The sequence below is a fragment of the Artibeus jamaicensis genome, unplaced genomic scaffold (assembly GCF_021234435.1).
Source record: "Artibeus jamaicensis isolate MK-2021 breed Jamaican fruit bat unplaced genomic scaffold, CSHL_Jam_final contig_1015, whole genome shotgun sequence".
Classification (NCBI taxonomy): domain Eukaryota; kingdom Metazoa; phylum Chordata; class Mammalia; order Chiroptera; family Phyllostomidae; genus Artibeus; species Artibeus jamaicensis.
Window position 1 is genome coordinate 8218771 of NW_026521194.1, and position 15351 is coordinate 8234121.

The window sequence follows — 15351 nt, forward strand, 5'->3', positions numbered from 1 at the left end:
CTGGAGTTTATAATCCAGTGAGGAGACAGACAGGCAACAGGATAGAGGATGGTAAGTTCTTTGACTGAGGTAAGCCCAGGGTGATTTAGGATCCAACAAATCTTCTTGAAGAGAGTTTCTGAGCTGGGTTTTGAAGATGAGCAGGAACTGATAGGGAGAAAATAAAGATGTCATTCTAGGCAAGAGTGCATTTTGAGAGGCATGGAGGTGTTTAGTGTGGGACAAGGCGGGAACTTTGTGACTGCAGAAAATTGAGAGAAATACGGTAGGCAGTGGCCAAATCATGAAGTGTTCTAGTGAGTTTGGATTTTATCCCAAGGGCAACAGGGGTTCATTGAAAAACTTTAAGCTGGAGCTTAACATGATTCAATTTGCACTTTATCAGTATCACTCTGGCAACAGGGTAGAGTTTGTACCAGTGTTAGGTTTCTTTCTGAATAGTATTTCATCCTTTAAGTCTCACAGTTGTCCTGCAAGATAAGTATCGCTTTCCCTGTTTTTCAGCGTAGAAAACTGATATCGAATGTAATTTGTCCAAGGTCATCCAGCTTATAAATGAACAAGCTGGAATTTGACTTGCAGAGAGGTATGATTTGAGAGCCCATTTTCAGGGACTAGGGGAAGACTGTCCTTTGCTCACTTGTAGTTTTCTAGGCCCCAAGAGCTTTTCTTAGAAATTTGTTAGTTGAGCCCTGACCGGTGGGGCTCAGTAGGTTGGGCGTTGTTCCACGCATCAAAAGGTCACTGGTGGATTCCTGGTCGGGGCACATTCCCACGTTGTGGGCCAGGTCCCTGGGTTGGGGGTGTGCAAGAGGCAGCCAGTCGATGTTTCTGTCCCTCTCTTTCTTCCTCTCTCTGTAAAAATAAATAAATAAAAACTTAAAAAAAAAGAAATTGGTTAGTTGGGAATAGACATTAAGAATCAGTTTGTAGGCATTACTGCTGCTGGTCTTTTCTACACTTCTATGATAACAGAGCTTATTTCAGTTGCATTGGAGGAGGGGTTCTTCTATGCAAGGCCTAGGGGTTAGGTTTATCAGCAAAGGGATCTGACAAACGGGCGTCATTTCCTATCCCCTTCTCTAGTCTCCCAGAGGTGATGTGGTACTCTGGCATCTACAGAGTGGGCGGGGCAAAGTGCCTTTGGAGAAACTGTTCTCCAGTGTTCTCTTGATCTGGAACCCAGTGGAGCTACACTTGAGTGCTCGGAGGACTACATTTCATTAAACTCTGAATTCCTAAGGCCCATAAACAGTGCTTAGCAGGTAATAGTCACTCGTATTTGTTGATTTTTATCTGAATTTCTTGTGAAATTTTCCATCCTGCTTTACATACAGAACTTACCTATTTTGTTCAAAACCCCCGTCACTTTTTCCAAGTAACACCAGGGGGCACTGTTCCCTCAATAATGCTTGTTCTGAGACCAAAACATTCGGGTCACCTTTGGGAAGCACAAGTAAATGATGGCTAGTCTTATTTTGCTTCACACAGCCCTGGAAACTTAGGGAAAAAAACAAACAAACAAAAAAAAACTTAGAAGTGACATTGGGGAGGCTGATGAACTCTAATAGTTTTTTCTTTTCTTTCAAAAGAATAATGTTATATTATAGTTGAAAATCATATATAAAGAAAAACTGGGGGGCAGGGGAGAGCAATGGGGGGAAATGTGGGACAACTGTAATTGAACAACAATAAAAAAAGAAAAAATGGAAAACACTTTTCTAGACACATTTCTGTAACTGGGGAGCCGCAGCCCAAGAAGCAGCGCCGCTCAGAGTGGAGTGAGTCTCGATCGCTGTGGGAGGGGGTGAGCGCTGAACAGTGGGTAATGATTATACTTTCATGTAAAATAAAATTATCATTTTTACAAGAAGAATGCCATCCCAGGAAAATCCCTGGACCCGAAAAAGCTTTATAGGGAAAAAGTTCGAGCCCGTGGACACTGGCAAGGGTGTAGGTGGTCACTATTTCAAGCTTATGCGTGTGTCTGTGAGGTCACACAGTTGTCATTTGTGTGTGTTACTCATTCTCATGATAGTTTTTATTTAATTGTTTTGAATGAGTAATTCATGCAAAAGACAAACACTTCAGATATTTAAGAGTATACAGTGAAAAAATAGGTCTTTCTACCCCCTTTGCCAGTCCCTCATTTTCCTTCTCTAAAGCAACTACTGATATCAACTTCTTGTGAGTTCTTAAAGAAAGCTATATATAGGTACATATATACGTATGTTTGCATGTACTCACACAGTCGAATATTATCTGGGTGTATGTATGTGTTTTCACAAATGGCAGCACACTATTCACACTTCATTACCTTGCTTTTTTCACTTACTTCCAGAACTTAGAAACCATTCATCCCAATACATTTAGAAGACCTGCCTTAATATTTTTAATGACACCATAGTGTTTTGTTTAATGACGATATCAACATGTATTTAATCGATACGCTACTAGTGGACACCTAAGTTGTTCCCATTCTTTTGCTGTTATAGATGGTGAATACCCTTGTATTCACTTTTCAGTGTGCAGCTGTGTGGTTAAATTACTAGGAGTGGAATAGCCGAATGAGGAATAGCTGCATCTTTAACATTGCTAACATGATGCCAGATTGTCTTTCAGAGAGATTGTGCGGTTTAACTCCTACTAGTCATACAGGAGAGTAGGAGAGTACCTATTGCCCTACACCCTCCTCGGCGTAAGGTATTCACATTCATAATTTAATAGTTCTTAAGTCCCTGTAAGATATTTTGGGATATATAAAGCTTTGGGTCTCTGCTTTCCAGCACCCAGCCCATGTCCACTCTGGCCAACCTCTCTTTTCTTCTTCTTTCCACTGTGTATTCTGTCCAGTATCTAATGGAATCCTTTTGTTCTTGTTTATACATTTTTTCTAATGTAATTCTTTTTATTTTTATTTTTTTTTGGTTTCCAAAGTTTATCAAAAATCAAAGGATAGGAAGACTTCACATAAAAATACGTCAGTTTTAGCTTCTGCACTGTTGTCCACACACACGACAAACCGGAACGTGGTATCTTTTCATCAAACCTGTGGGGAGTGACCCTAGCAGGAGCCAGGCCGGTTCACTTGGTTCCCCACGGTGAGGGTGGAGCACGGTGCCTGCCCCTGTGAATGAAGCGGTCAAATGGGCACCGGCGGGGCACTCGCCGCTGTCCCTGTCTAATGTAATTCTTGATATTCCATATTTTGACTTTCAAATTTCTCGCCTCTTTGGCCATTTTATAATTCCTAGGACTCACATGCAAAGGGTTTTTTTGTTTGTTTGTTTTTAAGAAAGAGCAAAGAGCACAGGCTTTGGAACCAGCAGGCGTGAATTTATAGCTCAGCTTCGCCACTTGGACTATTGGTATTACCGGGGATAAGTTACTGAATTTTTATGAGTCTCAATTTCTTTATCTGTAAAGCAGAAATACCAATAACAACCTTACTGTGGAGTTATGAGGATTAAATGAAAGGGCATACATAATATTTTTTACCCTTAGCATTATAGTGGACCTGTGAGAGCAAATGTTCCAACATCATGCTTTTTCTTTTTAGAAAAGATTGGGGCCATGAGAATACTTGGGATTAAGCCAGTGTTACGTCTAGGTGCTCTCAGAGCCAGAACTAGAGTCTAGGTCTCTGACTTCCCAGTCTGTTACCCTTTTCACTATATCTAGACCTGATACGATTCATCTTGGGATTGATAACTGCCATTCTGCTCTCCTGCCTATGTATGACCTGTGAACATTTCTGTGAGCAATCTGGAGACATCGCGGGAAATTACAAATAGCTTTTCCCTTGGAGAAGGCTGCCAACTCCTGCTTCTCTATCCACCACACTTCCTGTCCTTCTTAACTCTTGAGTTCTTCGAGGGCGTAGGCCTCGGAGGGTCAAAGCGTGTGTTAGGCACACAGTAGGTATTTGTTGAATTGACTTGTTGAACTGCATCTCTTCATGTATTGCTGTCTGTAAGGGAAGGGGGCGGGTAGGTGTGTCTGTACCCTCCAAAAGCATTTCAAGATTTTCCCTTGTAGTGTCTGTGGATTTGCTTTGAAATGTGTTCCTTTGGCCGCAATGCCTTGTTCTAATTAACTGATCTAAGTTAGCATTCATCTAACTTTGAAGTGAGTCAGTGATTCAGAGTGATGTAACCCAATCCTATGAAATATTTTAGAAGTTAAAATATTTACTGACATATATATATATTTTTTTGCTATGGGGACCCCGGCATCCAATAGATAATTTCAGGTGCCTGGTATAGCATCAGCATGTTTAATTAGACATGGCATTGATTAAAGACTGTTTCCCATCATGTTTCATGTTGTTATGTTTACCACCACTCAAAGAAATTGCTGTTAAGGTGGCCTCTTAGAGAGAGGCTGGTTTCTCGGCTCGAGGAGTTTCTGTTGTTTGGGGGCTGTCCCCAAACGGATGGTGACACTGCTTGGTCAGCCCGCACAATTACTTCCGTTCAACCCGCCAGACGTTGACTTGCTTTCATACAAGTCCTCACTTGTGTTTCTTCCCGATTTACCTCGAACAATTCCTAGGACACAGGGCTGGATCTAGAGCAGATACGTTTTCCCAAAGCAGAACTTCTGCCACATACGGAATAGTACTTCCTGGACGTTTGAGTTTATACTAAGGACCGAGCTGGCAGACAGCGCCAAGTTGGGATGCGCTGTGTGACAAAAAGGGGCCGGGGTCTGGAGCTGGACTCCCCTTCTGGCCTGCCACTCGGTGCGGTCACCCTGCATCTCTCTGGCCCTGGCGCTGGTACAAAAGGTCCTGCCACGAACCCCTCACCCCCCCGCCATTAGAGAGAGAAATGTGGAAAAAAGTCTTTCCTCTCAGTTGGAGCCGCAATACAACGGGAGTTTTGGGTAGTAAGTTTTGCTAGAAAATTAATGGAAAACAAAAACACGAAAGTCTGAAGAGTTCAGACTGCTAATCCTGATTGAGATGAGTCTGGCTTGCCCATTTTTTTAAAAGATTTCATTTATTTATCTTTAGAGGGGAAGGGAAGGAGAGAGGGAGAGAAATATCAATGTATGGTTGCTTCTCGTGTGTCCCCCACTGGGAACTGGCCTGCAACCCAGGCATGTGCCCTGACTGGGACTGGAACCGAGATCCTTTGATTCGCAGGCCCGTGCTCAACCCACTGAGCTACACCAGCCAGGGCTGGCTTGCCTATCTTATAAGGGCACTCTGGTACCCTTTCCTCACTGCAGGCCTGTGGGGGCTGATCTTGTCTAAAAATTCTCCATGTAGATCGGGGCCTGGGGTTGGTGTACTATGGTCAGCAGGCCAACCCAGGCTTGCTGCCTATTTTTGTAAAGTTTTATTGGAACCCAGCCACCCTCATTTATTACATGTTGTCTATGGCTGCTTTCATGCTGCAAAAGCAGAGCCGAGTATTGCGACAGGGACTGTATGGGCCACAGAATCAAAAATATTGACTCTCTGTCCCTTACAGAAAAAGTTTGCTGACCTCTGGTCTAGGGCATTTCTTCTTACTGCCTCCTCAGCTCATCTCCTTCGGGAAGGGAAGGAAACTCTGGTCACATCCCCTAGCCACAAATAGATTATTGATTTTAGTTATTTTCTTTGGCTAAGGCTTTTATCTTTCCAAGGCTAATAGAGACCTTGCATAGGAGAATTAAATGATAATTTTGTATAGCTGCACATTATCATATGAGAACAGCATCCTAGCTGCGCTGCAGTACGGCTATGCTTGTGACCTTCTTACCTCTCGTTAAGGGCAAGGTGTGTGTGTATTGGTAGTTTGTTCCTTCCTAGGCTGGCCTCTCGGTGACTGGCTTGCTTCTGTTACAGCAATGACCTTAGACTTTGCTGCATTGGTGGTAACAAACTGAAATGGCTCTTCCGTAGTGCGTAGGTCAAATATGACTTCAGAATCTCTCTACTTTCTGTGGACTTTTGTCTCCTGTTATACTGTACCTAGTACGTTCTAGTGTAGCCACACCCTACTTTCTGGAGGGTTACTTGGATCTTCTGCTTTCGTCTCTCATGCTCTGCTGAGAGTTGAGTTAGTACTTTCCTCTTCTAAGCTGATCACATCCTTCTCTTTACAACTCTAGGTATCTATTCATGAGTATGCTTTATTCTTCTCATCTTTTTATCTGTGACACAGAGAAAATCCTTGAACTTCTTTAATTATTACATTTGTATTTACATTCATGTAAATGGATTGCTTGGCTATGAAACAGTAAGTTCCTATGAAAACATTTATTCCAGTATTTTTCTGCTTACTGATACAGTGTTAGGGAATGTTTTGTAAGTATCTGTTAGCTCATCGCTATCTCTTCCATGAAAGGTGTCCCAGCATTTGATTCGTCCTCTGATGGGCATGAGTCTGGCCCTGCAGTGCCAGGCGAGGGAGCTGGCCACACTGCTTCGTATGAAAGATCTGGAGATCCAGGACTACCAGGAGAGCGGGGCTACGCTGAGCCGAGGTGAGAGGACATTCTTTGGGATGTCGGGTGGGGAATGGTCCAGGTAATCAAAGGTGCCTCAGAAAAGGGGGACTTTATTTACGTTAGAGAGGTGCTTCTTGGAGGGTGGGTGCTGCGGACCGGCCAACATGGAGCCTTGCTGCTTCTCTCTGACTCGAGAACCTGGCTGGTGCCCAACTGGCCGATGGAGGCTGTCACCGAGTTCAGACATGCCCTAGGAAATGGCAAAGAAAGACTTGGAGAGCAGCCAACAGCTATGCAAAATCGTGCGAGGGCAACATGAACTTGGGACTTCAGGAAGCTGCATAGCTCCAACTTCAGAATAAAAATTCAGTTTGACCTTTGTCTTCGTGCTGGGAAAACCTCGGAGAGCACGTGCCCCACGGAGCCTGCCGTTTGTTGCCGATCACCCCTCCCCCTCCTCCTGTGTGCCCACGCACTCCCACCCCTCCCCCGGGGGGACTAGGCGCCTCTGGGAGTCGCATCTTCGTGCTCTTTCCCCAGAAGTTTTGGGCTCTGTTTCTTTTCTACCGCACGGATAAGACTCACATTTCTTTTCTGTATCCCTTCTTATCACAGATCGGTTGAAGACAGAGCCATTTGAAGAAACGTCTTTCTTGGAACAGTTTATGGTAGAGGTAGTGTATTTGTTATTTCCTTCCTCCTGCTCCACCTGGCTTTACTTCCTTTTTTTCCAGATGCTCAAGTGGTGACTTGTGTTTGGGTATTGGGTTGCTCGCATGGTGGGAAAGCTCTTTGTCTGAAAAAGTTGCCCATAAAAAGTCCGGGAAAGCTTGAGATGTACATGGGAAGTTGGGGGAAAGAAAGTAAAAGGCAAAGGCAGGCTGATTAAATTCATAAAACATCTCTGTTAAAGTACCTAGGTATTTAATTTGGAATTCTCTGACCTTGGAAAGCTTGGTTGCCCAGTTGCTACATTCTTGCTTGTTGAGGTCTGATCACAGGTCTGGATTATGGAGCGGGGTGGGGGCTGGGGGGGCACTAGTTATTATTACTTGTCCAGGGCCCTCAACATCCCACAGGAGAGGAAGGGGGAAAGCACAGGGCTACCATTTGGGGACTGTCTTGTGGGCACAGTAGGCTGTGGAAAATCACAGTGTTTATACAAGGGGACTGGCAAAGGAATGAATGGGGAGCAGATAATTGTGGCCTGTCAGAAGCTCCTGCCTGGGTTTCCCTTCTAAGGATTCAGCTTGGCCAAAAGAAACAACTGTTAGATGCCAAACAGGGGGAGTATTATTAATAGTGACCTTTGATAATACCAGTCAATATTGATCTTCTCCTTCTCTAACTCTTCTGGGACTTGTTGGTTGTACAGTTAGTACCTTAATATTATTGCCCTGTTTCCTAATTGTACATGTTATCCACATTGGTATTTTATTATGTAAGTAAATAATGCTACCATAGTATTATGTTACATATAAGTTATTCATGTTTCTATCTTCTAGGCTAATTTGTAAACTCCTTATGGATAGGGGCTGTAACTCTTACTGCTTTTGAACCTAAAATTAGTACTTTTCACAGAGTTAGGCACACAGCAGGTGTTCTGGAGTTGGAACTTTCTGTTCCGCCTCTGTGTGTCGGCTGGTCAGTGACTCCAGAACGTTGGGGTCCTCCATTAAGGACAGAACAATGCGAGTTGAGTGCAGAGTCCATCTACTGAAGCCACTGTAACTCTGGAGGAGGAAGTCATGTATTTGCTAAGTCCTGAAGCAGAATAGGTTTCAAGTCTTTATGGGGAAAGAGAGACCATTAAACATAGATTTCCTAGGTCCTTCTTCTGTCAACTTCCCTTGTCCAGGAGTTTGGGTGCAAGGTTAACAACAGGGGCGGGAGATGACACACTAGTTCGTGCCTCAGCCCCTTCGTCAAACAATGCAAGGCTTATTCTTAGCTCCGCAGAGGGGTCCCTTCCTGATCTAGGGCCTGCGTTCCTCTCCAGCTTGGTTTCTTGACATTTTCCTTTATGTGCTTGATGCTTCGACCATATAGAATGACTTCTAGTTACCAAAAATGCTTTTTCTCTGACCTTTATGTCTTTGTACACATTGTTCCCTTTATCTAGAATGCCCAGTGTTCTGGGCTTATACCTTGTAAACTGCTGTGCTCGGCTTCTTTAGGAGACCTTTCAGGACTCTTGTAAAGATAATACTTCATCCTTGCTATTATAGCACCTTGGTTTGTACCTTTATTTTACCACTCAGCGCTTTGTAATATTACTATGTGTATGTCTGCAAGGCTTTCTCCTCCCCCAATTTATGGATGACTCGAGTGCAAGGACTGTGTTGGATGCATTCCCACATCCCCAGCACTGAACATAGTGCCTAGAACTGGCAGGTTTTCCAGAAGTGTGTGGATAAATATGTTGATAAATATATGCCAGGGGGATTTTACGAAAATCGTGGCCTGTTGATAACAGTGGTGCTTGCTAGACCTATATTTGGGGTCTTCGATTATTCTCCTGGTTTATTTTACAGCTTTGGATAAGTCACTTCTCTCAGAGCCCCTATTTTCTCATTGATAAAATTGGAGGCTCATCTCTTCCATGCTCTGGGGGCCAGGAGAGCCCCACAGAACTGAATGTGAAAGCGTGTAGAATCCAGTTGCTAGTCCAGGAAGGCTATTAGTGTTTTGAAACCAACCGCCTCAAGAATACTGGTCCTTTAGACTTTGGGTGGATCACATCCAAGCCACATAGACTTTGTAGAATTTTATTATATCTACCAAGGATCTGAGAGATAGGTAGTTGTAGCTTTCCATTTCATAGACTAAGAAATTGGGCGTCTGAGAAGTTCAGTGACTTGTCTAAGGTCATTAAGCTATAACTGTATGTTCGGGACCTCCTATGCTTCTTGTCTAGGAGTATCCCTATTTCATTTTGCGGTGTTGGCTGTAACACCATTTAGAGGAGAGTTCAGGGCTAGGATAATGTGAAATTCTTGTGACCTCTAGGATGACTGCACTGTCCTCTGGGATCATCGAATGTCCTGTGTCGCTGTGAGAACTGAGAGGTTTCCTAGCAGGACTTCAGGATTTCTTATAGCCGCTGCATCTTTGCAGTCATGCTGCTGGCCTGGGGTCCCACAAACAGGACACAGAAGGGTCACGGGGGTCATTCAGAACGGAGCTGGAAGGATGTGCCATCAAAATAAGCAACATAGGAAGATAAACAAACCAGGGACAGGGAGCTTGGGATGAAGGTGCAGGGGGGCCGGGACTGAAGTCAGAGGGCCATACGGTCAGCACCCGGGGGCTGTTTTTTCTCGTTTTCATTGGGACCATTGCTGGGCAGAAGGCCATAGAGATAGAGCAGGGGGCAGTAGGACAGGGAAGTTTCTAGGATACTAAGGCCAGGAAAAATATTTAAGGATTGAACAGAGGTTGCTACTTCTCCATATTTAGCTCTTCCTCCCCACTCTCCCCCAAGAGCCTCTGATTTCTCATTTCCAGGGAGCCCAAGGGAGCCAGCTGATGGTGGCCCCACGAGAGGGGGAACACTGGCAATACTGACACAAGTCAGGTGGGCGAAGTAGCTGTTGGCATGATTCTCACAGAGGGCGAGAGCCCCAGGTAGAGCATTTCCTAGGACCAGGGGCTGAAAGTCACCTTTAGGAGTAGAAGATGAGTCAAAAAACTGGGGACTGATATTGCATGGCAGTCAGAACTGTGTTAAAGGGGAACTTTAAAATGCCTGGGCTGGCACAGCCCGCTCTCCGTCTAGTCCACTGGAGGGAGTTCCTTCCCCTGGCCCTGTCCGTGCCTTCCTCTCTCCATCTGGTTGCCATCAGGCCGTGCGGCTGCTGGCGGGGCTCTTTATTTATTTATCCCAGTGTAATGGGGTGAGGAGGGAGCTGGCCTAAGGCTGGCATTCCGAGGCCAGGCCACGGAGCCACAGGCGGTTTGCATGGGTGTGTGAGTCACTGGGGCTGCATGCTGCTCAAACCAGACGCGGCCAGGCTCGGGGACAGGCAGCCCAAAATAGAGCCCCGCCCTCTGCAGCTGGCAGCCCCTGGCTAGGAATCAGCCCTTGACACCAAAACCTGGGCAGTTGCGTGAAGTTGGCTTTCTTAGGGAGGGGAGCTTTCACAGAGGTAGAGATTTTGCAGTTCTCTTCTCTGTCTTCAGAGGAGAGTATTCAGCATAGCAGTCACTTCTCTTACTACATTCTGAATGCCTCGTAAGACTTAATCTGTTCCGTATAATTCTTTAACCAATTTCTATTATACAGTTCTAGTTATATAACTACGGTTAACGTTGATTTGACTCAGCATCCTAAATGTAGCCCTGGCCTTTGTGTACTGTCTAGTTTTAGTTACTGTCTTCATCTGCTGTCTGGTTGCAGCCTGATTCCAGAGTAGATCCATCAAGCAATACAGTTATTCGTTGCTGCTCTTCGGAAGCTAGAGGCTGCATCAAATACCCCGGGGAAGATGGAGAGTCCTTTAACCTGAAACTTGTTGTCCTGTTAGGTTCGTTCACAGACAGCTGCTACTTAGTTTCCTTGGCCGGCTTTCCGTTCTTTACCCGCCCCTTAAATGTTAGTGTTACCTGGAATAGTGCCCGTGACCCTCTCACCCTTCACTCTCGTGCTGTCTCACCCCGACTCCAGCGTAGGCTATCATCACTTGCCGCTGAGAACCGAGCGTGAAACTGCACCGTTTTAGGCCCTTATTTTTTCCTGCACGTTTGTCGTGTCCACCTGGATGTCTCGCATGCAACATGTCCAAAATTAATAATCTACTCCCCCTAACCTTATTTCTCTTATATGCCTTGTTTTGGGGAATTAGACCATTATCCATTTCTAGTTTTCTAAGCTAGAAACTTAGAAAAAGCGGGAGTTACCCACTTTTCTCTTTGTCCGTACTTCCAAAGCCTAACTGGTTAACTGTGCTTTGGAGCTGCTGTTTCTCTGTGTTCCAGCTTCCATGTCTAAGATTCGCCCCACCCTGCTCCATTTTTGGTTTGACCAAGCAACAGCCTCCTCACTTTTTTCCCCGGTCAGTACTCACTCCCCTCCCGCTGAATCCGTGGTGATGTCAGAGTGATCCCTTTGAAACAGAAACCTGATTATGTCACTCTCTTGCTTAAAGGCCTTTAGTGGTTCTCAATAGCCTATAGGATAAAGTCCAAAATTCCTTGCACGTCACCCAGGGTCATTCGTGATTCGGTCCTGCTGAGCTCTTCGGCCTGAGCCTCTGCCTCTGGCCCATATACCCACAATCTCATCACACTGAAGTATTGACAGCTTCCTGCCCGTACACCTCTGGGCCCATTTGCTTTGTGTTCTCTTTGCTCTTGTCCTCACAACAAGCTCCTGTTCAACTTTCCTAACTGTACTTGGGCATCATCTCTTTTTTGAGCATTCCCATGACAATTTTTCCTTTCCTCAGCCTGCTCTCCTTCTCCCAAGTATAGGTATACTATCCTGCTATTCCCATAGCGCCTGTACCTGCCTCTGCCACTCGGGTCTGAGCCATTGTTCTCTTTTTCCTGCATTCTTGCAAGAGCCACCTACTGGTATCCCTGCTGCTACCCCTGTGCATCTTTGGCCAACAAACTGATGTTATTAAAATATAAACCATATCATGCTACTCTACTGCTCAAAGCCCTTCACTAGCTTCACATTTCTCTTACAAGGTAAAACCAGGCCCTTAGGATGCCCTACAACACCCTACTTGGTCTGGACCTCGTTACCTTTCTGACCTCATCTCCTACTACTCTCTCCCTCACTAACTCACTGCAGCCACACTGGCCTCTTGCAGTTTTCCTAACACTCTAAGCATCACCTGCCTTTAGGCCTTTATGCTACCTGTTCCATCTGTCTGGAACACTCCATCTTCAGATATTTTTGTGGCCAACTCCCTCTTGCTCTATGACAAATTACTCCAAAACTAGGGGCTTAAAGCATTTAATACAGGCTTTGAGGGTCAGAATCTGGAGGCAGCTTGGTAGGATTCTGATCTCTCATGAAATTGTGGTTGGGATTTGGGGTGGGAATGCAGTCGTCAGAGTAGATTGGTGCTGGGGAATCCGAGTCCCAGCTCTCTCACAGGGCTGTCGATGGGAGGGGCCATTTCCTCGCCACATGGGCTCTCCGTGGGGCTGCTCGCGTGAACATCCCTGGCATCCACCAGAGCCAGTAGTCCCTGAGAGACCAAGACTAAGACCTAGGGCGAGACCGAAATGGAAGCTGTAATCTTTTTATAACCGAATAATCTCGGAAGTGACATCCGGTCTCTATCTTGTGTATTCTCTTCATTAGAAGTGGGTCATTAAGTCCAGTCCATATTCAAGGGGAGGCTAATTAAGCTCCACCTCCTAAGGCAAGTCATGTTAAAAAAATCTGTGGACAGTCCTGACCAGGATGGCTTGTTTGGTTGGGTGTGGTCCCGCAAAGTGAAAGGTCATTGGTCAGGGCACAAGCCTGAGTTGCATGTTCCATCCCCAGTTGACGTGTGTAGGAGAGGCAACTGATTGATGTTCTTCTCCTTCTTTTTCTCCCTCCCTTCCCCTCTCTCTAAAAAAAAAAACAAAACATGGACATATCTACACAGAGACAATAATGTCTTTGTTCAAATGTCACCTTCTCCTGGAATTTACCTTGACTATCCTATTTAAAATCATAAGCCACATCCCCACCCTCTGCACCTGGTGCTCCCATTTTGCTTTACCACGTTCTGTTTTCTATTTTTAACCTGGCCCATATTTTCTAACATATTACTGTAATATTCACTTATTTTACTATGTTTACCATTTATGGCCTTTCTCCCCACTGCCATGCACCTGTTTCTCAACACGTAGGGGAAGACGTAGGACTCAGAGTGTGTTTCATCAGCATCCTCATGGGCATCGTACAGAAGGGTAGGTCTGGATGCATCCGCATGGCCTCCGTACCACTGTGTGTGTCACTGCTGTGGTCCAGAGAAGCTCACAGTGAGTTCATTCTTCTGGAATTCAGACTCGTGCGTGCGCACTAGGCCAGGTTCTGTGAGCATATATGGTATGATAGTATTGTCATCAAAGAGCTCACTGTGCACAGTGGATATTCATAGGGCCACAGGAGTGGAGGGATTAAAAAGAGCTTCCTGTAAAGTGAGGTTTTTTTTTTTTAATTAAAAATTTTTTTTAAGATTTTATTTATTTATCCTTAGAGAGGAAGTGAAGGAGAGAAGGAGAGAAATATCAATGTATGGTTGCTTCTTGTGCATCCCCTGCTGGGAACTGGCCTGTAACCCAGGCATGTGCCCTGACTGGGAATCAAACCTCGATACTTTGGTTCACAGGCCCGCGCTCAATCCACTGAGCTACACCAGCCAGGGCAAAAGTGAGGTCTTGAACTGGACTGTAGAATATGTTTTGGGGCTTTTTGGTTTCATTTTTCAGTTTTGCTAGGGAACCATTTGGCAGGTAATTTAGGTGGCTAGCACATGGACAAAGGATATACATTAAGAATGAGGCCCTGGCTGGGGTAGCTCAGTGGATTATGCACGGGCCTGAGAACCAAAGGGTCACTGATTTGATTCCCAGTCAGGACACATGCCTTAGTTGTGGGCCAGGTCCCCAGTAGGGGGTGCATGAGAGACAACCACACATTGACATTTCTCTCCCTCTTTCACCTTCCCTTCCCCTCTATCTTTAAAAAAAAAAAAAAAAGGAATGAGGGTGGGTGAGGATTAATAGGAAATAAGGTTAGCAAGATAATACCCCAAGGCCAGGCTGTAGAGGGCCTTACATGCTGGTCTGGAAGACCGGTGTTTTATTCTGAAGGTAAATGTTTTTCAGCTTTTTTCTGCCTAGAATCCTTTCATTTGTCCATGTCAGTCCCATCGTTAGCATTCCATGCAGTGGTTCTGGAACAGAGGCGCATCTCCTAGGTAGGAGACAGGGCACTTCCTTCTTCCAGTTATTAATTACTGTTGTAGATAGTGGGGAAGTTTTGACCAGTGAACTGACACATGAAAGCAATCTTTCAGGAAGATCAGGCCGTCAGGGGTGTGCCCTGCGATCTGAAGAATAGTGGTGCTGTTGACAGACTGGGAAAATCCTGGGTGGGGCTCGATTAAATCTAATCTTGGACATATAAAGCAATGGTTTTCCTTATTTAAAACACAAATCCGCCAGTATTTGAGCTCTGCACTGAAACTCTCCAGGGAGGAAGGGATGGCTGCACGTGTTTCTCAGCTGCGTTTCTTCTGAGTTTTGCCTTCTCTTTGGGGTTTTCTCACTGTGACTCCTGCAGTCGCCACTGAGCCCTGCTTCCAGGGGTCACCACTTCTTTTCTTCTGGTCCAAGAATGTATAAAAAGGCCTCTTTCTTTATTGTCCTTTCACAATGCTTTGTAAGGGTCCATGCTTTCAAAGGAATATTTATTAAGAATCGGAGGATAAACTAAAAGTTAATCAATGTAGAATATACAAATGAGATAACATGACTCCCTTCTAAAAGATAGGTTTCTGATTCTCAATAGTGAAGGACTTATCATGTTCTAAAAACCTCTGATCTGAGAACACTCAAAATCAAATGTTCTAAACTCAGATGCCTCCATGGGATAGGCATACAACATAAATAGGTGTATCGGGCCGGAGAAAAGACGATAGAGGCTTGTGAGAGCCTGTGGGAAACTAAATTGTATGTCCCCCTGTGTCCAGACCCAGACAGGCCAGCGTGATTTAACAGCCACTGCTCCAGGAAGTTGTGTATCTTATTTAATTTAAAGGGAGTTACCAACTCTCCTAAAATAAAAACTATTTTGTTTTGTTTAGCTCTACCAAATCTACTGTTAGTGTCTCATGTGGTTTTATTTTTTTTTTAAAGATTTTATTTATTTATTTTCAGAGAGAGGAGGAGGAA

General features: G+C 44.9%; 1 protein-coding gene across 2 annotated transcripts in view; it reads left to right on the forward strand.

Annotated features, from left to right (window-relative positions):
- NHEJ1 (non-homologous end joining factor 1) overlaps window positions 1–15351 on the forward strand; it is a 76777-nt gene that overhangs the window by 4715 nt on the left and 56711 nt on the right. For both annotated transcript variants that reach the window (XM_053668673.1, XM_053668625.1), the window contains exons 4-5: window positions 6342–6480; window positions 7060–7118. In XM_053668673.1, coding sequence (XP_053524648.1) covers window positions 6342–6480; window positions 7060–7118 — 198 coding nt within the window. The remainder of the gene's footprint in view (window positions 1–6341; window positions 6481–7059; window positions 7119–15351) is intronic.